The following is a 26,733-nucleotide window of genomic DNA, read 5'->3' on the forward strand; positions in this document are numbered from 1 at the left end:
ATCTGTTCATTTTTTTTTCTTTAGGAAAACAGCATTTAACAACACTTAATAGATGATTGATAAAAATTCACAGAACTTAGAAGCTAGTCCAGTAGTTTTCAATGTTTTGATCTTAGACCTCTTTACATTCTTAAAAATGATTGGGGGCCCCCCCCAAAGAACTTTTGTTTATGTGGGTTATATCTTTCAATATTTACCATATTAGAAAGTAAAACATCTTAGTATGATTATGAAAACAGTCTGGACCTTGAAAGGTTCTTTGGGATCCCCTGGATTACACTTTGTGAACTACTGGTTCAACTCTTTCATTTTGTGGCTAAGGAGGCTAAAATTAAAAGGAAAGAAGTGTCTTGCCCCGAGTCACAAAGGTAGAAAGCAGTAGAGTTGGGATTCGAATCTAGTTCTTCTAGGACCAGATCCAGTGCTGTTTCCATTATACCATGTTTTATCACATATAAGAAAGAAATTAATCCAGAGTGAAGGATGAGTGGATGGTCTTTGATGTGAAGGATCTGGGGAAGCAAGGAATAGTGGAACTAGTTGGGATTTAAGGGAAATGAAATGTGGCGTATAGAGAAAAGGGAAGAGGTGGCAGAGCCTCATCCTACCATCATTCACTCAGCCACTTGAGCTGTAAATGAGTAACTGATGCTGAAAGAATTGTCAATTTTACAGAGAGATGAACGGCTTAAAGCACTGGAATCACGAAATAGGTTGAAAGTTTCCCATCGCGCTCTGATGTAGTACAACTTTGAGTGGCTGATACGAGACTGGAAAGAGATACCAATGATTCAGATGGAGGGGAATAAGAGACACGAGACAAATAGTTGAGGATGGCATTGGGGACCAAGATTGGATGGACAATATCACAAAGCATAAGAAGAGAGCCTTCCCACTCCTTCAAAAAAAGAAAGGGTAAGAAAAGAAATTCTGAGAGCCAATAAAAAATATGGAGTTTAAAAAACTGCTTGAAATTTCTGCTTAGCTAACTTTTGTGTTTGCTTTGTACAATTAAAATTTAAAGTCCTCTGAGGTGTAAAAATGATTTTGTATGAAATTGGCTACTCAATTTTTCTGAAAATGATGAGTTCATTTGGTCTCTGAACTGAAATAATTCATTTCAGGTAATCAGTTATGTTCCAACCAAGTTTTCCTACTTAATGCAAAAGGGATTATTCTCCTAGCTACTTGTCATTGAAAATCAGAAGTTAATTCCCAGACACCAGAGCATCTTTCTCACATTCCTAATCCTCAGACTAAATAGATAATTCACTAAAAGGAAGAAAGCGAAAGACCGTGAAGTTGATGGAAAAGGAAGACGAGGATGGTGGTAAAGAAGAATCAATGAATACTGGATGCCAATTTTCACCTATCACAGTGATCTTTAAATTGCCGTTAACAAGCATAACAGGAGTCTGGATTATGCACTGCTTGTCTATAATAAAAACAATGATATCTTTGAGCTGCAGCTTCTACATCAGTACCAGGAAGGTCCATTAGCTTCAACTATTTCCTTCCACAGACTAAAGGAGAAATAAGCAACTTATGATTTCAGTGCCTGTTCTTTATGTCTTTGTTTATGTAGGAGAGTCTGAAAAAACTACCTAGATCTGCCTGTCCTGGCCTTTACAATATAGCAGTAAGAGGAAAATGTTTAAAATGATATTAATTCTATTTATTCTGAACAGCCAAGTTGTTTAGCTGTATAGATGGACTTATCCAAAGAGTATATATTACTACACAGGAAATTATATAAATATTTTACAGGGCTCTGTCAAATAACATTTGATTGAAAAACATTTTATTTGGTTGAAAGTCAATTACTATGACAGGGTCCTCCAAATCTTTCTGTTTATCTGCCCCAAGTTGGAAGAATGATTCTTCCACAAATGTGGCTTCCAATTCTCCAATCCAAATGGCACTTTACAAGTTTTGGCAAATCAACTACCCAGTTCCCACCAGTATACCAATTTCTCATGTGTAAGGGGCAAGTATAATCCTCCCAGAAACTCAAACTGTGGTTGGAAATAACTTTGAAATTTTCCATGTTTAATTTATAACCTAAGAAAGAATAAATCAACAAGCCGTACTGTATTCCAAACTTTCAAATGTAGCTATTAAACAAGCATTTCCATTTTGAAGTTACTTCTCTTTTATGTTGATCTTACATATAAAGTTGCTACAATATACTCTATAATCTTTTTTACTGATATGTTTTAGTTATTTATCAAAAAGATTAAGGTGTTAATATGTTGGAATACTATTAACAACAGCATGGAATAGTGGGAAGAGTGCTGGTTTGGACACAACAGAGACTTGGATTCAAATCTCACAGCTAATATTAGAACTAGAAAAGACCTCAGAGGTCCACACTCTTCATTTTTATAGGCCCAGACAAGTGAAATGTCTCACTCAGAATGATGCCCACAGCACACAGTTAGTAGCTGATATGGTTAGTAGCAGAGCTCAGGTTTTCTGAATGGTAGGCAGGGGCATTTTCAGTTACAGTACACTTTTATTCACATACTATGTGCTAGGCACTGTGTTAACAGGGGAGGCTAAGGAAAGACTAGACAGGCAGGAGAGTCCAGAGAGGGTGGTATAATGAGAATGCAGGAAAGAGAGCTTCTCTCCCAGTTCCACATCTGACTCTTGGGACGGGAGATGCTTTCTCGGATCCTCCGGCCCTCTCTGATTTCTGAGTCCCTGGCAAGGACTGCCACTTCATGAAATGCCCAGGCCACATGAACTCACTTGTCTCCAAGATCTGCTCTTAATTCCTCATTCTCTGGGTTTCTACCTCCTGCCTAGCAACCTTGTGTCCTTTCCCTCCACCCCTTTATGTGTTGTTTTCTCCCAACAGAATGTGAACTCCTTGTGGGTAGAGTCTATTATTTTTGCTTGTATTTGTATTCTCAGCTCTTAACATAATGCCTGGCAAATACTGAATGTTTAATAAATGCTCTATCTATCTAGGAGGAGGGGCAAGGCTAATAGTGTCAAATATTAAAGTGAGGTCAACAAAGATGAGGAATGAGAAAGGTCACTGGATGTGTCAATTGAAAGATCATAGGTAATCTTGGGGAAAATAAATTTTTTTTTTTTGGTTAATGGTAAGATCAGAAACCACACTGATTCAGTGAGAGACTGAAAAGGGAGAGAAAGGAGAGGATTGGAGGCAAAGAATATTGCTTTTTCTGGTATTGTTCTGAAAAGAGAAGAGAGGAGAGAATATAGGATGATATCTTGAGGGAGTGTCAGGGTAAAGTAAGCTTTTTTTAGAGGATGAGGAAGACTTGGCCATGATTGAAGAAAGCAGGAAAGAAGCCAGTAGGCAGCAAGAGACAAAGGATGAACGTGAGAACAAGCTGAAGGAGAAGACCAGTGGGAAATGGGATCCAAGGGCGCACTCAGAGGGGAACAGAAGGGGTCTACAGCAAGTCCTTCTGTTTTCTCAGTAAAGTACAGGGCACAGGACAGAAAAGGGGTGGCACGGGAGCCCAGGACAGAGGAGAGAGAGTTTGAAATGGCAGCTGGGAAGGAGTGGGAGGAGTGTAAAAGCATTACGCCTTTATGTGGTGGTGAGAGCCCAAACACGTCTGTAATGGATCCAGTCAGCGTGGCTGTCTGACCTCTTCCAGTGGCACGCAGCAGCTGGCAAGAACGGAAATGATGGAAGTCATCTATGGTAGCAGCGGTGACAGGACAGGGGCGCAAGGCAGCTGGTTCAAGAGAAGAAGTGAAGTGAAGGCAGAATGTGGGTGATGACTTGGGGAGCACCGAGGGACGGAGAAACTGGAAACCGTGGCGATGTCAAGGAAGAAGCGTGAAGCCCAGGGAGAGGTGGAAGGAGAGGAAGTTATGGTTACATGGAAGAATTTCACAGTTACTGAACGTGGAAGCAGAGCTTCATGGGCGATGGCTGAGGCGGAGTGAAAGCATAGGTCACGGAAGTAGAGGTGTGTGAGAAACGTGGAGGGGAGGATGAATCAGGGCACATGAACATACACTCTATTGATGGTTCCAGTATCTTTGCTGGCTCATCATCCATATCTTGTCACCTAACCATAGGTGTTTCTCAAGGCTTTGTCCTGGAGTCCTCTTCTCTTCTCTCTCTCTCTCCTGTATCAGTTCTATGTAGGAAACTCTCAGATCCATATAATTTGCCTAAGCTTCAGTCTGGCATCCCTGACTGTCTAAAAGACATTTTAAATTGTACGTGGGAGAGAGCTCAAACTCAAAATGTCCAAAACTGAATTCACCTTTCCTTCCAAATCCACCACCAGTCTCCAAACTTCCCTCTTTCTATCAAAGATACCACCCATTCTTTCAGTCTCTCAGGTTCGCAACTATGATGTTATTCCCCCTTTCTGACTCCATCACCACAAGAATCCAATCACTTGTCAAATGAAGTCACTTCTACCTTCACATATCTCTTGCATCCAACCACTTCTTTCTACTATCACAGCTGTCATCTTGAGTCAGGCTTTACCAGCTCTGGCCTACAGTACTGCAATGGTCTCCTGATTGTCCTGCTACCTTCAAATCTTTCCTTGCTCCAATCCACCATCCACACAGTTACCCAAATGATTCCTCAAGCAAAGATCTGACCATGTCTCTGCCTTATTTAACAAAAGCTTATGGTTACCTATTCCTTCTAGAATAAAATAGAAATGCCTTTGTTTGGCTTTTAGAACCCTTCATAACCTGGTCCCGACCTATTTTTCCAGCCTCTTTATATATTACTCCTTTTTCTGTCCTCTATGGTCCAACTAAACTGACCTCACTGTGTTCTTCACATATGGCCCTCTATCTCCTGCCACTACATCTTTATATTTGTATACTGGCTTTCTTGCTGTTCCTTGCAGTTGCAATATTCCAACTCTGGATTATGCATTTTCACTATCTCCTGTACCAGGAATTCTCTCCTTTCCAGGCTCTAACTCCTGCCTTCTTGCAAGACTTAGATCAAATCCCACCTTTTGGAAAAGGCCCTTCCCTCTCCTCCCTTTCCCAGTGCCTTCCCTCTGAGATAACCTCCTATTTGTACTTTTTGTATGTACACAGTGGTATCTGTGCTGTCTCCCCTGTTAAACTGTGAGCTCCCTGAGGGCAGGGACTGTTTTTGCCTTTCTTTGTATCCTCAGCACTGATCACAGTGCCTGGACCATAGTAAGATCTTAATAAATACCTGTTGATTGACAGACTAACTGCTCAAACACAAATATTTGCACAAATGGATCTGGACCACTTTCTAATTGACTTTTTTCTTTGAAAGCCCTTACCTTCAGCCTGTCTTTGGGCAGTGCAACAGCTCCTTGTTTGATGATTTCCAGGACTCGTTCCACTGACAGCTCGGCTCCAGCCTGCTGCAATCGTGAACTAAAGAAGGTGATCACCTGGAACAGAAAGCAATATTGTTTAAACAAGTTGATGTAGGAAACATCACTTCAGCAAACACAGCTCCACGTTTGAAAGAAAGTGATCTTTGGCTCATAACCCTAAAAGTACAGCTCTTTGCCTACAGCTCATGACTACACTCTAGGCCTCCAGATTATTCCAACAACTGATCAATCAATCAACATCTATTAAGTGCCTATAACTCTGGTTTCTGCTCTTCTTTCTGTCCTCACTTGTTTGGTTTTCTCCATTTCGCTTTCCCCAGAAGGTAGAAAGAGAAGCTAACAAACAAATGGGTCAGTTTAGTGGTTTAACAGTAATGCCAAGAAAAGAAGCAAAGGGATCTAATGGTTACAATTATGTTTTCAGAACTGACTCTGAATTTTATTTTATTTATCTCCATCATCCATTTACATGACTACTAGAGTTAATTCAGAATTCTGGCAGTTCATTTCCAGTGTGAAGCAAAACCATGCCAGAAGATGTTAACACAGTAGCATCCTCTAGGCAACAATAACTCGGACGTTTTCTAATATGTAACCTAACATGATGAAATCATTTTTAAACAAAAGTCTTTGAAAACAACTTCGATGTCATAATTACATCTTGGACGCCAACTTTTGTTCAGGGGGAAATCAAAGACTTAGAAGTACTGCTCTATTAGCAAACACTGGATTCAAATGTGTGTGTTTATGCGTAAACAGATTTATTTGTGCTATTTCAAGTTGAAAGTTTATTTTAAAAAGTAGCAGCAATGTTTTAATTTTTCATATAAACCCATGCCAAAGGATATACATAATTTCTTGCATGTTTTCTTTTTAAAACTGAAAAAAGTTATTCTATTTTGAATATTAATTGTTCACCAATAATTTTTCCCTAATGCCATTCTAATGGAACAAGTGAACTGTATCCCATAAACTGTTGAACTGCTTTTGTTCTGGAAAGCCAAGAGACCCAGCTGGAGCCAGGGACCATTAACATAATTATGCCTCACAACTCCACTGCAGTTAGTGAAAACAAAGGCAGCCGATGGCTCGATTACTTTTGATTCCAATAAGTCATTCTTTTATCTTAAGCAATTTGCTAGCACCAGCTCCTCTGCAATGTGGGAGAGTTGTTTGTTTTGACCACACAGCGCTGGTCTTTCAGTGTGTGCCAGTCATTACTGTTTTCCTCCATTTACGATAAGATCCTTTGGGTATGATCTGGGTCTAGGATTCATGTCCATGGTTTCTAAGGCTACTTCTTGAAATAAGAGGTAGTTGGCAAATTGTTTATGATTATAACTGAAAATAGAAGCATAATATAGATGGAAGATAATGTAACAATAAAAAAACTTTCAAAATGGTGTCTTTAAAATATCTAGGATTTCTTGATACCTCTTAAAAGCAAGATTTTAATAATTAGTGTTATAAGTTTATTTTGCATTTAATTTTTGTATATTTTAAAGGAGAATACACATAACATGGAATTAACCATTGCTTTTAAATGAATGGATGTGGGGAGGCTAGGTGGTGTAGGCATAGAGTTCTGCCTTTGGAGTCAGGAGCACCTGAGTTCAAATATGGCCTTAGACACTTGACACTTACTAGCTGCGTAACCCTGGGCAAGTCACTTAACTCTGACTGCCTCACCAAAAATAAATGAATAAATAAATAAAAAATAAAAGAACCTGAGAGGAGCTTGTGGGCCCAGATGGATTACAGGAGATAAGAGTGTACAACAAGGGTAAATGAATAGATGAGTTTCTCTCTGGAGGAAAAAAAAAATCACACCTCTGCTCAAAACTATTCGATTTTTTTTTTTAGGCAATTCGGGTTAAGTGACTTGCTCAGGGTCACACAGCTATTAAGTGTCACTCAGGTCCTCCTGACTTCAGAGCCGGTGCTGTATCCACTGCGCCACCTAGCTGCTCCAAAACTATTCTATTTGAATACAGATACTGAAAAGTGAGCAATATGCTTGTCAAATATACATCTTAAAAGCTAACTTCTATATTTTAAATGTTTCTTTACATTCGAGGCTCATACATTTAATCTCTACTTTTTTAGTATTTGCTTATAAGAATTCAACATTTTCATTTCAGTTGCAGCAATCATTTTATTTTTAATCACTTTAACTTTTTACAGAATGTTCTTGGGCTTTTTTCAATATTTAGGCAATAAAATTGGAATAACTCAAGATAGGTTTATTGTGGAATGCATATGTAGACAGCAATGACTAAAATCAAATGCAAGAACATTAAATTACATTTTTGACAATTTTGATTTTACTGAGTTAAAAGATTATTGGCTCTACACCACAAGGAATTCTCATTCCTACCAGAGCCACTGCAGGCTAGATCAATTTACTCAAATGTAGCGATAGTCTTAAAATAAGATACTATAAGCATTCCTCTTTTTAAACATCTTTTAGGTGTATTTTTTAAAAGGTCAAATTCTGATTGATTTAACTGACATGAACTATGCAGCAAAATGGATTATAATAAACATTTTCTTACTGAACAAGGTGAGAGTAAAGCGTTTTAGCTTTTTTAGCTTAGCCAAAACATTTCAGGAGTAAAATGATGAGATCAGGCTATATGTATCTTGCAATCCCATTCATTCAAGGTCTTCAGTCTATTTTCCCCAACCAAACTAGATATTGTAGACAACAGTAATTTTAGTGATGATAACAGTGCTCCAGCTATTATCATTTGCCATAGCAACCATCAAAACTGTTAAAGGAGATCAACATCCCTTCCCCCTAATCCCCACCCCCTCCAATATTTGCACAAGCTTTAGGCAGAAAAAGAAAAATTTTAAAGCAAAATCTATGGCTAAAATAAAAATGAATGCTTTGTTAGTCTAAGTCAAAGCCAACATTTCAAAGGAACATACTTTTCCACAGTGGGTGTTTTACAACCTTCCTCTGCCTACCATATTTCAGAGCAGACCTTGGCTGCAACTCATGAAACCTAAGTACAGTACATTACCTTCAATTATCCTCTTGGCTTTGAACAGTAATTGTCCAATGTCATGTTCTGATTAGTCAGTTGGACCTTTTGAGTAATGTCAAAGTCACGTTTAACCCCCTGTCATGAAACCTGTGGATGACGTTTACCAGATCACAGATTTATAGAAATGTTTTGCTTTGTGCTTTTCTGGGGAATGAGTATATAAGGGAGTTAGTACATGCCAGGCAAGCCTTCCCTCCTGGCTGGTAAAAGGTTATTCTCCCAAGAGAGGGTTGGGTATTTATTTTAAACAATGTTAGTGGGGTTTAAAAAAATGCAATACTTGTGAGTTGTATCACTATTTTTTTCTTCTGAAGTTCTCAAATTTCACTCAACAGAAGTAGTGAGCACCAATTCAGTTGTAGCCACTGGACAGGTATGTGGAATTCCAAAGGTAGCAAAAGACAGTTCCTGTCCTCAAGGAAACTACTACCATCTATGTGATGGTATAGGGGGTAAGGGGGTAAGGGGGAGAGGGTGGTGGTGGTGTGGGGAGAGGGATGGGACACAGAACTCTGCACAAAAATGAAAATCATGAAACACAAAGTAACACGCATAACAGATAACAGCTGAGCACACTGATATATGCCTTTACAAACTGAGGCATGTAAGAGCTAGAGTTGAAAGAAATGAGTTTGGTAATAGGGGTGATTTAATTTTATACATGTTACCACTGGGATTCTATTCAGAGGAAACTCATGAAAAGATGGCAGATAAAAACTGAATATTTACTGGCTCAATATGCTAATGGTATTTATTGGCTCAATATACTAATGAATGCCAGACACAAATTCCTTATTTTCAAAAATGCTAAAGTTTGTACAAAATTTCTGTTATTTATATTGTTCAAAATGGCAATGAATTTCAATGTTAGCATACTGAACATGTTTAAACTTTAGTTTAATCTCCTCCCTAAATTTTTGTCCACTAGCCTAAATTAAGCTAATAGGTTATTTTATATTCTACTTATTTTCTTTACCTGAGGCCAGAACTTATGGAATGTCTATTTTTATCATGGCACAAATGAGAACTTCATGTAGAGTAGAGAAGAAATAGTCCCTGTCCCCTACAAATTTGTAAATTAAGAGTACTTTAAAGAAATTATTCTACATAAGATTCCCTTAAGAACTATTTTGGGAGAAGACAAGATTTCAATAGGGTTAAAATGGAAATTCATTTTTTTTTGGTAGCGGAAATGGAAAAATCACTCCATGTTTCATAGATTAACTACAAAATCCAGAATTGGTGCAATGGATTGAGTGATGGATTTGGAGTCAGAGGGCCTGGGTTTGAAACCCATGTGAGGTTGGGTTAAGTTACCTCACTTCTCTGAGCTCCAGTTTTCTCATCTGAAAGATTAGAGAATTAGAGAGTGAGTAGATGGCCTCAAAAACCCTTCTAGCTCTGGAGCTGTAATCTGACAATACTAATTTCACCTGGAACCAAGTAACTAGTGCAGGTACCAAGGACAATGTGCAATGTGAGTACTAATACTACTGCCATCACTCATCCATCCAAAAACCATTTATCACTCAAGCAATCAACAAATATTTATTAAATGACTATTGTGTGGTAGGTACTGAGCTAGGTACTGGGAGGGCAAAAGACAAAAAAAAAAAAGAAACTGTCCTTGCTCCTTACATTCTATTTGGCAAGAGATATATGTGCACATATAAGTTTATACCAAGTAAATACATAAATACAAGATAATTTTGTAGGGGAAAGCATTAGCTGCTGAAAGAATCAGAAAAGGCCTTAGGTGGATGGGGACACTTTAGCTTTGAAGGAAAATTAAGGTTTCTAGGAGACAGAGGTGAGGAGGAAGTACATTCCAAGTACAGTGGAAAGCCTGTGAAAAAGCATGGAGATGGGAGACGGAGTGAGAAATAATTAAGAGGCTAGTTTGGCTAGGCCACAGTGTTTGTGGAAGGAAGTAAAATAATATAATAAGGTTAGAAAGGTAGATTGGAGCCTGGTTGCAAAAGGCCTTAAATGCCAAACAGAGGCATTTGTATTTGACCTTAGAAATAATAGGGACCCTCCGTAGAGTTCATCAGGTGTTAAAATGATATTATCAGACCTGTGCTTCAGGAATGTCAATCTAGCAGCTGAGTAGAGAATGAAGTAGAGAAGGGAGATAGAGTAGGGAGGCCAATCAGGAGGCTGTTACAATAGTCCAAGGAGAGACGATATGGGCCTGAACTAGACATGGCAGTGTGAGTACAGGGAAAGGGATGAATGCAAGATCTATTGTGGGGGAAAAGAAACAAGAACTGACAAGTGAGGAATTGAGGCTGACTCTTTGGCTGTGAAACTGGTTAAATGGAAGGACAGTTATATTCCCAACAGAAGGTGGAAAGTTCACATTAGGGGTGGGTTTGAGGGAAAGATAATGAGATCTCTTTTGGACATGTTGAATTTGAGGCACTGAAAGGACTTCAAGTTTGTCTTGTCTGAAAGACAGTTGATAATAGTGGGCTGGAAATGAGAGGAGAGACTGGGGCTGAATATATATAGATCTGGGATTCATCTGCAAGAGATAGTACTTGAACTTATTGGAGCCGATGAGGCCATAAAGTGAGGGTAGAGAGATGTAAAAGATACCACGACCTTACATTTGGATATTATTATTATTTTTTAAACAGTTTTCAAAGTGCTTTCATTCTACATTACCTAGGGGCAGTGGACTGTAGTACACACAGGCCTGAACTTGGAGTCATAAGACCTGTGTTCAAATTCCGGCTGGGATATTATTTGTTCGCCTGTGGGACAGTCATCTAATTGCTTTGATCCTCAGTGTCTTTATTTGTAAAGGGCATAATAATGCCTGTACAACCTTCCTTACAAGGCTGATATAAGTAAAGTTCCTTGTAAATTATAAAATGCTATATAGATAAGGTACATAAAGAACCATGTGAAGTATTATTGTTGAGGGAAGCTGGTATTTTCTCCATCTTTGATAAGACGATAAAGACAGAACCATATTAAGTGACTTGTTGGTCTCAAAGTTGGTGGATAGTAGAGTTAGGACTAGATCCCAGGTCTTCAGCTTTCCCCTTCAATGCTCTTTCTGTTACCTCATATCACGTCAGTAAGCCCCCTAAACTATGTGGTAGGTAACTATAGCATATGGATAAATATATTGGGTAAAGTGGCAATGGAATATAGCGGAGAGAGCACCAGACTTGGAGTCATGAAGACCTGAGTTTAAAGCCAAACTTCTGACACCTACTAGCTTTGTGACTCTGGGTAAATTGCTTAATCTTTCTGAGCCTCAGTTTTATCATCTGTAAAATGAGGAAAATAATACAGTACTTTCCTTAAAGAATTGTTGTAAGGATCAAATGAGATAATGTATTAGTAACATGCTTTGAAAACCTTAAAGCTATACAACTATCAGTTGCTATTACTATTATTTTAATTTCATTTTTAATCATTAGGAAATGGTAGTCCCCAAAGAATACGTATTGAAGTTATCCCATCTGCAAATGGCAAAGACATCAAAAACATTATAAAGTTTGCACTGTATGAAGGTAGCTACAGACTGGGAAATAAAATGTAGGTTAAAAAATAGTATCTCAGGGCTTGCTTTTTCATATTAAATTCAGAGGTAGAATGTAAATATAGTTTGAAAGCCTGGCTTTTCTTCCCTGACCTAATATACTCTATAGTCTTTTTGTATGTAGTAAAACTAAAAACTTCAAATTTTATTTGATATGGTACATATATTTCTTAGGATAGGGACTGGACCTGTGATTTCACTGGCATAGGAAACTCCCATATTCAAAAGCTTACTCTACAATTATATAATTCTTTAAAAAGATAAACATTCAGAAAACGTTTTCCTTGAAGGATGAGATACAGTTTGAAACCACAAGATTCTTCAAATAAAGAGGCTGACAAAGATTCCTTTAAAGTGTCTGTAACTCGTAGGCTGAATAATTAATTAATGTACTATCTGTTGTAGGACTTTAGTATTTATTAAATATTACTTTGTAAGGTAGACTTTTAATAAAACAACTTGGAAAAATGAACTTTCTTAATTTTACTTATCAGTACCTATTTCCCTAATAGTTTATGGCAGATGCCATGCTTAAAAGTAGAAAACCCCTTGATCTTTAAAAATATTATGCATGTAGGATTTAATATAATTCATACTGCACAGTCTGCCCATTATTTTCAGTTAATAAGATATCACTGTAGTATGTTCTGCCTCCATTTCCCTTCAATCTTGCTTCAGGATTCAGTTAGGTATTGAGATGATCTCCCAAACTTCCCATCCTCAGATAGACAGGAAGAAGATAAAAACTGCCTATTAGCATATTGGCCACCATCTAATATTTACTGAACAGCCATTGTGTGCAGTATACTAAACAGGATAAGAGACCTGGTTCTTATCCCGTAGGCTTTATTGGTGATAACTTGCACCTCCTAATCATTCTGTGGAACAGCACTGTTATAGGCTGGATACCAACAACGGCAAAAGAGAAAGTTGGAGTCAAGGTTAGTTAGAAAATAAATGCAGATTTTTCATGTATGACTCCTTTAAGAGGAATGAAAAGTACTCCAAAGTTAGCTCAGCATTACTGAATGTCTTAGCTAGCAATATCAACCCTCAACTTTCAGTCAGCTAAAAGAAGGAAGACTTATGGCCTCCTTCTCTACCCACACTTTTCAAGGTTAGGTCTGTGGAGGAAGAAAATAGCCAGGGGGAACATAAGCAAACATTTCAGGGTCATTTTGAGGTAGAAGAAAATAAGGAAGATGAAGGATGAGAAAGAAAAAAGATAATTAGAAAACTAGGAATTTTAGCATACTGGATGCCACACGTGCTTGCTTATCTGTCTTAGGCATCTAGAAGTGATTGCTGAATTTTAAAAGAACCTAAGGCAGTTGGTTTAATGACTTTCCCCAAATTATCACTTTTTGATAGCAATATCTAGGAAAATATGCAAGGACTTATTGGCCAGGGTTATAACAACTTAACCAAAAATTAGGCAGAATGGATGAAGACAAGGAAGAATTTTTCTGAACTGTCTTAAGCAAGAAAAAGTTGGATATGTGGAGAACAGATAGTGTTAGGATATAAGTAGGAGATACAGGTAGAACTGTTAGAAATGAAGAAAAGAATATAACCTGAAGTATAAAGAAAGAAGGTGATATTTCAAAAGTCTTGGCTGTCACAGAGGGAGTACAGTGAATAATTGTTAGTTTCTGATTGCTAAGAGCACAGGAAAAAACCCATATATATATTTTTTCAAAATGGTAATCTTCAGGGAAGACCAAGTAAAGAAGCTTTTTATAGGACTATGTAAGACACCTGGAAATATCAAGAACGTGAAAGCTTCACTGAGACCTGGAAAACGATAGGATTCTCCTTATGCGGTTAAGCTGGCATTATGATCTAACATGAAATAGTACATATAAAGTGCTTTGTAAACTTTAAAACACTCTATAAATCTTATCTGTTGTTATTATGAACCTATTCCATGAGAGATTTGGAAGAACTAATCATCACATATAATAAGCATAGAGATGCATGGATGAAAGTGATAGATAGAAAAATAGAACAGTACATTTATGATCAGAAGAAGTACACCAACTGTGCACATCTCTAGGAGATGAAATCCTGGGCATGAAGTCAGGAAGACTTCAGTTAAAATCCTGCCTCAGACACTTACTAGTTGTGTGACTTTGGGCAAGTCCCTTAGCCTCTGTCTACCTCAATTTCCTCAACTATAAAATGGAGATCTTAATAGTACCTACCTCCCAGGGTTATTGTGAGGATCAAAGGAGATATCTGTAAAATGCCTGGCACATAGTAGGTGCTTAATAAATGCTTTCTACTTGCTTTTCCTTTATTTCAACTCTGACCTCTCAACTCACTATCTTTATCTTACAAGCACAGAATTTTTATAGTTCTGAGATTTCATCGTAGTGCGGATATGATTCTGGCTTTTTGAAGGCCGAGAAGCTCTGGGAGCTTCTTTCCAGGTGTAGAGTATGTCCCACCACAGACTCCATCTGCTTTCTGAAGACCAGTCTAGCTCAGTGTGGAGAGGCTCATGAGAAGGAGGCTGGTCATTTGGTGACGAAGTATTTGGCCCCATCAACCCATGAAACAAGGAAAAGTACAGAATGGCCTTCATTCTTCTTTACCCCTCTCTCCTTACGCAGAATTTCTGGCAGAGGGTGCTAAGGAGCACAGTTTTTAGATTTGCTTTTAGCAGTAACTTAGCTGTTGGCACTATAAATGTGAGATCCTTGTCCAATGACCAGTGAATGGACATGATAGCAATAATAATAATAATAATAATAATAATAATTTATATGTGCTTTAAGGTTTGTAAAGTGCTTTACAAATGTTATTTCATCTGATCTTCACAATAACCCTATGAACAGGTACTATTATGTCCATTTTACAGATGAGGAAACCAAGAAAGACAGAGGTTAAGTTACTTGTCCAGGGTCACACAGCTAGTAGGTGTCAAATGTCTGAGGCTGCATTTGAACTCAGGTCCTCCTGACTCCAAGGCTGGTGCTCTGTCCACTGTGCCACCTAGCTGCCCCTGAATTCAGGTCTTCTTGACCTTATGTCTAGTCCTCTATACCTCTATACCTTCATACCACTTAGCATACAACTGAAGTATGCTGAACTGAACTGCATCAATTCTGACATTCTCAAGTTCAATAAACCAGAAAACTAAAGGAAGGTGCAGTTAAAGGGAAGGATGCTCACAAGTTCTTCTTGGAGAGGCAAATAAAGGCATTGGCAAAACTGATTTTACTGCATCACCAAAGGCAACAGGAAACATCATTTTGTGGAATGTATGGTAATTGCATATTGCAGGCCTCATTCTGAGTATCTGCAAAAAGACCACTATGAACATAATTTCAGCTCTCAAGAGAATGGAAGTTGAGGAGCACCCAACGGGCAATGAAGAGGTGCCCAGGGGCTATGATTGGGCTGCAGCACATGATGAATGAGGAGCTATGTAGAGAAGTGGTCTAAAAGATGTCATCAAAGAAATATATATACATATATATGAAAGATAAGTTGTTCACATGTGACAACAAGTGATATAGGATGGGCATTTGCCACCAGCTACTCTCTTTGGTTTCAACTCCATCACCATCATCATCTCCAGATAAACTCAACATTAGGAAACTCATCATGGAGACTGCTTCATCCTTGGTATTCACATCTCATCAGTACCCTCGGTTCTTCCCTTCTGACTGGAGAGCAGAGCAAAAAACTCCTCACAGAGCCTCTCTTTACAGAGGGCTTAGAATCCCAGCCATCTCTTCCTTTGCCACCAGCTGTTCTGCTTGGTTTGGATACCATCATCATCATCAATACCCACATCAATGAGATCATAGATCCATTTGAGTAAGATTTACAGTGTACTTTCTTCACAACAGCCCTGATACTTAAGTAGTGTGAACATCATTATACCTATGAGAGCATATTTTAAAAGCCAGAGATTTTATTTTATCATAATAAATTCATGAGGAAAAGGAGGTCCCAGATTACTGTTTCAAATAAAAAAATTTTGATATCTTTTGTTTTTATATTACCTTTATTTCCAAATATAGCCTTCTTCCTTCCCTCCCCTGTGACTATTCCTTGTAACAAAGAATTTTTAAAAAGAGAGAAAAAAAAGCAGCTCAGAAAAACTAACCAACATATTAGCCAATTCAATAATACCATATGCAATATTCCACACCCATAATCTTTCACCTCTGCAAAGAAGGCAGAAAATTGTGTTTTCTCATATCTTTTTCAGAGACAACTTTATCAAGTCTACTTTTTTTTTTCTTGGTGAGGCAATTAGGGTTAAGTGACTTGCTTAGAGTCACACAGCTAGTAAGTGTTATGTGTCTGAGGCAGGATTTGAACTCAGGTCCTCCTGACTCCAGGGCCAGTGCTCTATCCACTGCACATCCACCTAGCTGCCCATCAAGTCTATTTTTAAAGACTGTCAGAGACAACTTCCCTCTACAGACCAGCTCGAGTTTAGATAACTCTTGTTATGTACTGGCAAGTGCAAGAATCGCTGAAGTTATTTAGACCAAGTGACTTCAGAGATGATCAATTCACTCATACTTTAAATGAGGAGGTGAAGCAACTTGTCCAAAGTCACTTTAGAACTGATTAGCTGGTAAAGTCAGAATTAGAACCCAGCTCTCCCGACTTGTTGTCTCGGCACAGCAAGGGGAACTGACTTCTCAGGATTACGCAGCTAGTAAGTGGCGGAGCCGGGATTCCAACCTCGGCCACCAGAGCACGAGATCATCGCTCTTTCCAAGATAACAATGATGAATAGTGTGCCTGCTCTTGTCTAACACTTCAAAGGGCCAAATAGAAAAGGACCAGACTCATTATTGGGATAACTCTTTGTGACTCGGACTATTAATTTAAAATACACTGACCTTCCTGGAAGTTGACATGTTGTAAGTAATGCTTAAGTCCTATTATAAAAAAGTCAGAGTTCTTAATTCTAAAAGAAGCTGCCATTTTTTTCACCCATTTGTCCTACTTCATTTTAAAAAGGACAAAAATTGTTTTGAAATCCTTAGAGACAAGGCACAATATACATACTGAGAATAATTATTAGTTTATTGGAAGTGAGCTTTAAAATGGCAAAACATTAAACAAATTATTGATCTCCTTTCTTAGCTTTATTATGACAGCCCAGTGTGAAACCATTTTCAATTTAATAAAATTCATTTGACTCAATGACCAAATAGTTGCAAAAGTTCATTAATTTCTGAAAAGTTTGAGCATTGTTAAAATGATCATTAAATCTAAAGAATAATTTGTGAAAATGGAAAAATCTCCAACATCCATAAGAACAGTCAACTATTTGTAGCCAAAAGAAAATGTGGAAAATGCAAGCTAACCAAACTATGGAAATCCACAAGACCTAAACTTTTTGCAGCTTAAAACAATCTGAAGAGGAATGTTAAAGGTCATGGCTTATTGTTTTACCTTGACCTTTCTCAGTCAGGAGCTATGAGAAGAGAATTTGGCATGGTAGTATGGAAGTAAGAGAATGGTTTTGATTGGTAAAGTAAAAAAACTGTTTCTGAGAGACTTGGCAAATTACAAAACCAATGGTTTTTCATTTGGAGGGAGGCCAAAAAAGGTAGAGGTTACTTGCTTTTACTACAGACCACAATTGTACTGGCTTAGAACACAACCTTAATGTTGTACTAAGGAAATTTTCTGATCATCTCAAACAAACAACACATGAGGCTGTTCATGCTTTGTTAATAATATGAATGAGAGGATATCTGCTTGAGAGTTATCCACCCTAAAAAATTGGAGCTGAAAGGTTAAGTTTTATATCACCAACTTGCTACTGAGCACATCCGGAAGAATGAGAGGGAATGTGGGAATAAAAATATGGAACCAGAGATGCACTGCCCTCAGAGAACCTTTGCCTGACTAGGCCCATACTGCACTCATCTTTCCCACACTTGGCATCCTTCTAACATTTATTTGTAAACTGCAATGTTTTTCTATATTGCAATTGTTCTCTAGTCATTTCATGTCTGTATTGCTGCACAGAACTCTCTGATGAGCTCAGACTCTTTAAGCACATGTACAAAAGGCAGAAGGAGGGGCCCCCAAATCAAGATGAATAGAAAAGGGAAGCATGAATCTGGAAGAATTGTCAGGAAGGCAGAAGCCCTAAATCTGAGGCTCACAAAATGCTAGAGGCAATAAAAAGGGTTTTCTTTCTTTTTTTTTTCTTTAGTTACATTCAAGGCAAGATCAAGGAAAGGATCATAAGTGTTTGGAGAAGACAGAATAATGTTTAGGGATGACAGAGTAGGCAAAACTGCTCAACCTCCATTTTGTTTCAGTCTTCTCCATTAAGAATAACACTCAGATCTGAGAGAATACAACCAACGCTGTGGCCCAAGACAGATAGGTGAGAAGACACTGAATGCGCCCACGTGCTTCAAATGAATTATATATCCCAGCTGTTAAAGGAATTTGTAGATGTGATCTGAGCCATGATGTAGAAGAAAGAATGCAGAACTTGGAGTAAGAAGTGGGCTTAAGCTGACTCTTACTAGCAGGGCAAATCATTTTGCTTCCTTAGGACTGTTTCCTATTTGTAAAATGGAGATAATACTGTATTGCCTACTTTTCCGGTTTATTTTTTGGGGAAAAACACATTGTATAAACCATAAAATGCTACCGAAGTGTGTGATCTATTATCTCAGGACTATCACTGGAAATCTTTGAGAATTCATGGAGAATGGGAGAGGTGGAAGACAGGCAAACGTCTCAATTTTCTTTTTCTTTCTTTCTTTTTTTTTTGGGGCAACGGCAGTTAAGTGACTTGCCCTGAGTCACATGACTAGTAAGTGTTACATGTCTGAGGCCGGATTTGAACTCAGGTCCTCCGGAACCCTGGGCCGGTGCTCTATCCACTGCGCCATCTAGTTGCCCCTAGTGGTTTGTTTTTTTTCCTCTTCTTTTTTTTTCGATTTTCACAAAAGAGAAAAAGTACTTTGCACACTACAGATTGGTAAGCTCAGTGCTGCTCACTACTAAAATTCTGGACTGGATTATTCTACCTGTGTATTATACACATTACTATCATAATACACATTATTATACACTAATTATACATTATTACATATGTCCATTTAGTTCCCATTAAAGTCCTGGATTTGGAGTCAAAACAACTATCCTAGTTCATATCAAATCCTAGTTTTCTTATTAACTGCTTGATCTTAGGCAAACCACTTAAGTTCTGTAACTCTGCATCCTCATTTTTAAAATGAAGAGGTTGGAACAGACAATCCCTTAGGTCCCTTCCAACCTTAAATCCTATGATTCTCTATTTTCTATTCTCTGCAGTACTTCACAGAGTAAACTCTCATTCCCTGCTTGAGACTCATCTTCCGGGGTTTTTGTGACTCTACATGGTTCTAGTTAAGTTATCTCTTCAGTTCCTTTAATTGGGTCTACTTTTTCCTGTCTCTTCAATATCATTATCCTCAAGGTTCAATCTTCTGATCTCTGGCTCCCTTATAGTCTCTTTGTTGAGGATCTCATCTACTCCAAAGGCTTCAACTATCTCCGTGGAGATAATACTCAGAGCTCCATTTCCAGCTCTTACCTCCTCTTTGAGAGAAGTAAGATGTTGTTCCTGACTTCAACAAGTTTTCAATTTAGTAAGGAGACTATAATGCACACAAACTGTAATAATTATACTATTAAAATATAATACACACACAGGACAGGCATGAAGCATCAAGTGTCTGTCAGAGGGAGAGAGGATTTCTGGCCAGCACAGGGTTTAGGAGGCGCCAGGTGAACTGGACCTTGACAGAAGAGAAGTAGCCGAAAGAGAGATGTGGTGGGGGATGGTGAAGAGTCTCACTGGGGCTGAAGCATAGAGTATTACATGAAGTTTGGAAAAGAAAGATACTGACTGATAAAAGTAGGAGCCTTACTTTTTATGAGCAGAACTGGATCATTCTATGATCATTTCCTATACTCTTCGGCTTTGCTCATACCCATTACACATTCCTGTTGAAGTTCTACCCATATTTAAAGACCATTTCAAAGGTCTTACAACTTCACAGAGACAGAAATGGAGTTAATCAAAGATCCATGGACTCTTCAGCTTGGGAAGAATGGAGGTTAGCTAGTCCAGCTTTCCATGCAATCTCAGATTTCCCTGAGAAGTGGCCATCTTCTCTACTATGAGTGACGAAGTTATCACAAGGCAGTCTGTTACATTTTTTGGATAGCTTTAAGAGTCAGAAAGCTCTTGTTTATATTGAGAAAAAGTCTCTATGCAGGCATTGGTCCTAGTTTTGCTCACGGAAGTCCTTCTTCTATATGACACTACTTCATTCTCATCCTGGGCAAACTGTGGCTTCAGTGATCACTTGTGTGTAGTGGAATAACAAATCAATATTTCTATCTTCTGTCTTTCCTCCTGTCTAAACCTGTCCTGCCCCTAATTCTTTCAGTTCTACTGATGGAACATTATTCTCTTGGCTGCTAGGGGGCACGGTGGGTAGGGAATTTGGCCTGGAATCAGGAAGACCTGAATTCCAACCCTGCCTCAGACATTAGCTGTATGAATGTGGGGTGGGCAAGTCACTTAACCTCTGTCTGCCCCTCAGTCTCCTCAGCTGTAAAATGGGGATCACACTAGCCCCTACCTCACAGAGTTGCTGTGAGGGTCAAATGAGATGATATTTGTGAAGTGCTAAATATAGTGCTTGGCACATAGTAGGTACTTAATAAATGCTTGTCCCCTTCCCTTCTCCCTCCTGTCAGTTCCAAATGTCTGCTAGAAATCCCTACTTTTACATGTTTATGATATCCTGAACCCAACATGTTCAAAACTGAATTCATCAAAACTTTCCCAAAACCTGTCCCTCTGCCTACCATTTCTATGTCTGATGATGGTATTATCACTTCCGAGTCAACCAGACTTGAAACCTTAGTGTCATCTTTGATTTTTTTTTTCCCTTTTCCCTGACCTCTATCACCAATTATTTGTCAAGTCTTCTTTATCCTACTTGCCCAGTCTCTTAATTCAACAATGCTATATTAAGTGTCTATTTTGTATAAAGTACTGTTAGGGGTTGGTGATACAAAGACAGAAAAGATGGTCTGAATCCTTAAGGAATGTTCATTCCACTGAGGGGACACATGTCCATCAGTCAACAAGCATTTATGCTTGTTATAATGTAATGTAAAGAAGTATCATATATACAAGTAAGTATAAGCTAAGGAAAACTGAGGAGGGAAAGAGCAAGGGTCCTGGATCAGAGAAGGCTTTATGTAGGAAGTGACATATGAGTTGAGCCTTGACCTTTTAAATAGTGGAACCAGTGGTACCTCAGCAATAATGCTCATGATTCCTTTTCCTCACATTGGAACTAAAGAATTCAATATATTTTGGTGGGTCTTTGGGGAGAAGCTGGAGGACAGCCTTCTCCCCCCTGCCCGCTTTGATGAATTAGGCCTTCCCATTTCCTCTCTGAATTGATAGGGACATGTGTACGATCATGATTTTGCTCTGTGAGAGAGTAAGAGGTGGTGACCTCCCACAAGCTCTGGGGAGGTGGTAATTCTGCTCAGTATCATCTTTAGCATCTGTGACTCCCCTGCAGACCTCTCCCCCCTCAAAGGGGCTATAGATCACTCCCTCTCCAGGGCACTGTAGTTTGGGACCTGACAAAAGTACAGGCAGCAGGCACAAGGTAGCCTTTGCTAGGTTCCCCAGAATCCCTTCTTGTGCCTTGAGGCTTCCATTCTACTGAGGGTATATAACAGGTCAGTCAGCCAGTCAATGAGTACTTATGGACGGAGGGGGGAGAGAACAAGAGGTTAGGGAGCAGGGAAGGCTTTGGGTAGGAAATGGCATCTGAGTTGAGCTTTAAAAGAAGGTAAGCATTCTGAGAAGAGGAGATGAAGCAGGAATTCATCCAGGAGCAGAGAGAATGGTTTGGATGAATGTGTGGAGCTGGGAAATGGAAGATCATGTTTGAGAAACAATTAGTAGGCCAATTTGGCTGAAGGTAAAATTTGTGATGTGGAGTAATATGAAAAAAGACTGGAAAGTTGGAGAGGAGTCAGATTACAGAAGACCTTTGAATTTTATCTTTTAGGTAATGGGAAATCAATCAGCAAGGGTTTTTGAAAAGGACTGTGGCATGGCCAAACCTGTGCCTTGAGGAAACTGTTTTGGCAGGATGAACTGGAGGGGGTAAGTTCTGGAACCCGGAAATCTAACTATGAGGCTATTACAATATTTCAGGTTTAAACTGAGGAGGGTAGGAGTTAGGGTGATATTGCTTGAGTAAAGAGGAGGAAATTGAGGTTAGAGGTAGACTTTACAAATCCTGACAACAGATTAGTTAAGGGGCAGCTAGGTGGTGCAGTGGATAGAGCACCAGCTCTGGAGTCAGGAGGACCTGAGTTCAAATCTGGCCTCAGAAACATAACACTTACTAGCTGTGTTGACTCTGGGCAAGTCACTTAACCCCAATTGCCTCACCAAACCTCCCCCACCCAAAACAAAACAAAACAAAGAAACAGATTAGATAAGGAAAAGGAAGGGTGGGAAAGGGTAAAAGATGACTCTGAGTTTATAAATCTGAGTAAATGAGAAGACAGTGCTACTCTCAACAGAAATAAGAATCTGGAGAAGGGCAGGTTTTGGGGTGGAAGGAGAAGAACAAGTGTTCTTTTCTGGATCTCTTGTGTTTAAGGTACTAGTGGGATATCCAGGAAGAGAAATCCAGCAAGGAGTTAACCTTGTGAACTTGAATTTAGGAGAAGTTATATCTAAACACAGAAATTTTGGAATTACTTGCATAGAGATGATGCTTAAACCAGTGGAAGCTGATGAGATCCCCAAGCAAGTGTAAGTAAAGAGAAAGGAGAAGAGGGTCCCAGGAAAGGTGATTGAAGAGTGGTGAGAAAGGGCGGGGAGAGAACCAAGAGAAATGCGACAGAAGAAAAGAGAGAAGAATGTCCAGGAGGAAGGGATGCTCAACAGCATTAAGGATTTCAGAGAGATCAAGGAAAATAAGGACCAAGAAAAGGCCTTCAGATTTTCAGTCTGGAGACTGCTGTTAACTTTTGAGTGAGCAGTTTCAATTGAGTGATGGTATAAGAATTCAGATTACAAGGTCCTGAGTACTGAGGACAGAGTCTGGAATATACCAGACAAGGATAGGATTGAGGACAAGAGGAGAAGTGTTGACTGTGGCAAGAAGGACCACTCTGCCTCAGAGACAGAAGAAAAGGGAGAGAAGACAGGATTTGAAGGTATAAAGTAGGAGGGCTCCTAGTGGATGGCTTCTATTTTTCTCAGCATCTTAATAGTTGGAAGGTACCTTATGAACCATCTAGTTTAAACTATACATAAACAATCCACTACTAGAAAAATATGCTACAAGTGGTAATTCAGCTTTTCACCGAAGATCTCCACTGCGGGGGAACCTATTACCTCCTGAGGCAGCTCATTCCACTTTTGCTTGCTAATTGTTACAAGAATTTCCTGACATCAAGCCTAGATCTGCCTCTGCAACTTTTACTCATTGGGTCTTGTTTTGCCCCGTGGAGCCAAGCTGTACAAATCTAATTCTTTTCCATATTACAGCCATTCAGATACTCAAAGATAGTCATCATGTGCTTGAGCCCTCCCTCTCGAACTACCTTAATTTAACTAATTTATTTTTATTCTGTATACACCAACATATGTACTTGCTGTCTCCTCTGTTAGAATATAAAACTCTTTACGAGCAGGGATTGATGCCTAGCACAGTGCCTGGCACAAAATAGGTCCTCAATAAACGCTAGTTGACTGACAATTATTCCTTCTGGTTATTTAAGTTCACAACTCAAAGTCATCCTTGACTTCATGACTATCTCAGTCCTCTGCTCAAAAAGCTCTAGCGGCTCTCTATTGCCTCTATGATAAAATAAAAATTGTTTGGCACTGAAAAGCCTTCACACTCAGCCTCCAGTCTGCCTTTTCCAGGCCAGCGCTGTCTGTGTTGGCTATCTCTCCCAGTGGGGGTGAGGGGGGGAAGTCATCTGCAAATCAGATGAGCATTATACCTTTGGTGCCTTTATAGAAATCACTGATAAGAATGTAAACCAACAGAGATCCTTCGTATTTAAGACCCTCCACAATCTGGTACTACCTTACCTTTCCAGCCTTCTCTCCTAGTACCACCTTCCATGATTCCTGCCTTTCACTCCCCCCTTCCAGGGCAATAGCAACTTTTCTTCTTGGACTTCACATAGTACTTTGTTTTGTTAACAGCCTAATGAACTTGCGAAATCATATATTTTACAGTGAACATGTATTTTACAGTGTTTCTTTCTCAACTCTTTCTAGCCTATGGATCTGGTTCTTTCCTCTTACAACGCAGGTCATGTCCGTCTATTTTGCTCCCCCATATTCCACTTAAACAAGCTAGAGGCTTTGTTTCTCTGGACATGTAAGGAAATCACTTAGGTAGTTATCTATTATTTCTTGTATTCAACATGTAACCAGTTGTGTGTGTGCGTGTGTGTGTGTGTGTGTGTGTGTGTGTGTGTATGTTTTTAATCATATATTTCCCTGATGACATTTTTAATTCCTCTTTTACTCTGAAATTTCTCATTTATTTTATATTGCTGCCAGCTCATACCAACAACGTGTTTCTCCACTGCTTTCTGTTATACCTATTTTCAATTCTTCAAATATTGTTGTGTTGTTATCTCACAGACATATAATAGTACAGGTTGAATACTAATATTGAGAAGATAAGGCTGTATTTGTGGGAAACATTTGGGGTCAATTTCCTGAAGGCAATCTGGCTTGCTTTCTTTCCTCTTGTTTAATTCTAGACTTTGTCCATTTATACTATCTCAGATATACATATTTGATGGGCAAGTTCTGGAGGCTGTCCATTTAAGTGCATTTCATGATCTAGGCACTGGACATTCTTCATCCACTTGTTTTTATCTATGTGGATGGTCAGACTAAACTGGTTATGGATCTCTTCTGTATTATTGTGTGATGCAACTATCATGATGTCATTCATAAACAGCAACATTTAGACATCTCCATGAGGACAGAAAGCCCATCTTATCTCAAATTTGTGTCTCTCTTGTACCTAAGAGACTGCTTAGCATAGTGCTTCAGGTGTTTACTGAATAACTGGATTAAACGAATAAGGAGCACCTGGCACAGGGAAAGTATACGGGAGGCATCGTTATTTGTTAGTCTAATATAATACTAAGGCTAAAACAGGCAACAAAATGTTGAGTGCAAAACAAGAAAAGTATCAGAAAACATTATATAAAATGATGATACATCTGTACTTGAAACATTTGTGGACTATGTTTAACTTTTAAGGCCGACATCAGAGAGAGAAACTATTTCCTCTTACTTATGGTTATGGCTGGCAAAGGCAAATGGGTTGCATCAACCATGAGTTTAACCCAATTACTAGCAATGCTAATACTAGTGATCAGTTGTCTAGGAACAAAGAAGGAAACCACAATTCTTTGCTACCATGAGGGAATATCTGAGACTTCTCTGCCTAGAAGGGAGTAAGGATTCCTCATATTTTTGTCTTGAGGTGTTCTTTCTTTCTACAAAAGGACGAATTAACTCTAGACTCCCATGAAAGTGGGATCTACTGAGTCATCAAAGGATGTCATCTACCTAAAGATGTATGACCATTTATTTACATTTCATGATTCTTGGATGTGATTTCTTGATGTCATTTTTAAAAAATAACAATTAAACTCCAAGAAACACAAATTAACACAGTGATAAAAAAAATAAGAGCAGAGGGGTGGAGATGATTAGACACTTGAAAAGAAGCCTCAATGGTTTTCCATACATAGCCTCGCAGAATTGGAAGGAACCTCAGTGACCATCTAGTCCAAATCATACCTCAAAGGTATCCTCATTATAACAGAACTGACATGTGTTTACCCAGCTTCTGCTTAATGACCTCCAGTGAGGGGGAATCAACCACTTCCTGAGGCAGCTCATTCCACTTCTGAACAGCTCTAATTGTAAGGAAGGCTCCTGCCTTCAAGATTAAATTTGCCTATTTGCAACTTTCATCAACTGATTTTATCCTCTGGGGTCAAATATTTCTCTTGCACATGTTAGCCCTTCATATATGTGGAGATAACTATTGTGTGTTGTGTTGTCCCTCCCCCCTCCCTGAGTGTTCTCTTCACTCTGAACATTCTCAGTTCCTTCACCTGATCTTTTTATGACACAGACTTAAGGCCCTTCACTATCCTGGATGCCTTCCCCTAACGACTCTCCAGCTTACCAATGTCCTTCCTAAACTGTGGCTCCCAGAACTGAACAAAATATTCTAGATGTGGTCAACCAGGGCAAAGTTCACTGGGACTATATCTTGTTCCTCAAAGCTCTGTCTCTTGACACAGCCCAAGACTGCATAAGCACTTTTGGCTCCCATAACACACTACTAATTCCTATTAAATGTGAAGTCCTCTAAAACCCCTCAATTTTTTTTTCAGACAAGCTACTGTCTAATCACACTTTCCCATCTTATGCTTGCAAAGTTAGTATTTTGCAGTCTAACTATAGGGCGTTACATTTAATTCTGTGGAATTTGATCTTATCTAACCCTCTATTTTAGTTTATCAAGATCTTTTTGGATCCTGACTATATCATATAATGTGTTGGCCATCCCTTTTAGCATTGTGTAACCTATAATTTAGATAAACATAGTAAGCACTTAATAAGTTCTTTCTTTCTTTCTTTCTTTTCTTTCTTTCTTTCTTTCTTTCTTTCTTT

General features: G+C 38.8%; 1 protein-coding gene across 2 annotated transcripts in view; it reads right to left on the reverse strand.

Annotated features, from left to right (window-relative positions):
- DYM (dymeclin) overlaps positions 1-26,733 on the reverse strand; it is a 559,394-nt gene that overhangs the window by 71,369 nt on the left and 461,292 nt on the right. For both annotated transcript variants that reach the window (XM_027868956.1, XM_027868957.1), the window contains exon 16: positions 5,286-5,399. In XM_027868956.1, coding sequence (XP_027724757.1) covers positions 5,286-5,399 — 114 coding nt within the window. The remainder of the gene's footprint in view (positions 1-5,285; positions 5,400-26,733) is intronic.

Source organism: Vombatus ursinus, unplaced genomic scaffold (assembly GCF_900497805.2).
Source record: "Vombatus ursinus unplaced genomic scaffold, bare-nosed wombat genome assembly UNPS02014791.1, whole genome shotgun sequence".
NCBI classification, from domain to species: domain Eukaryota; kingdom Metazoa; phylum Chordata; class Mammalia; order Diprotodontia; family Vombatidae; genus Vombatus; species Vombatus ursinus.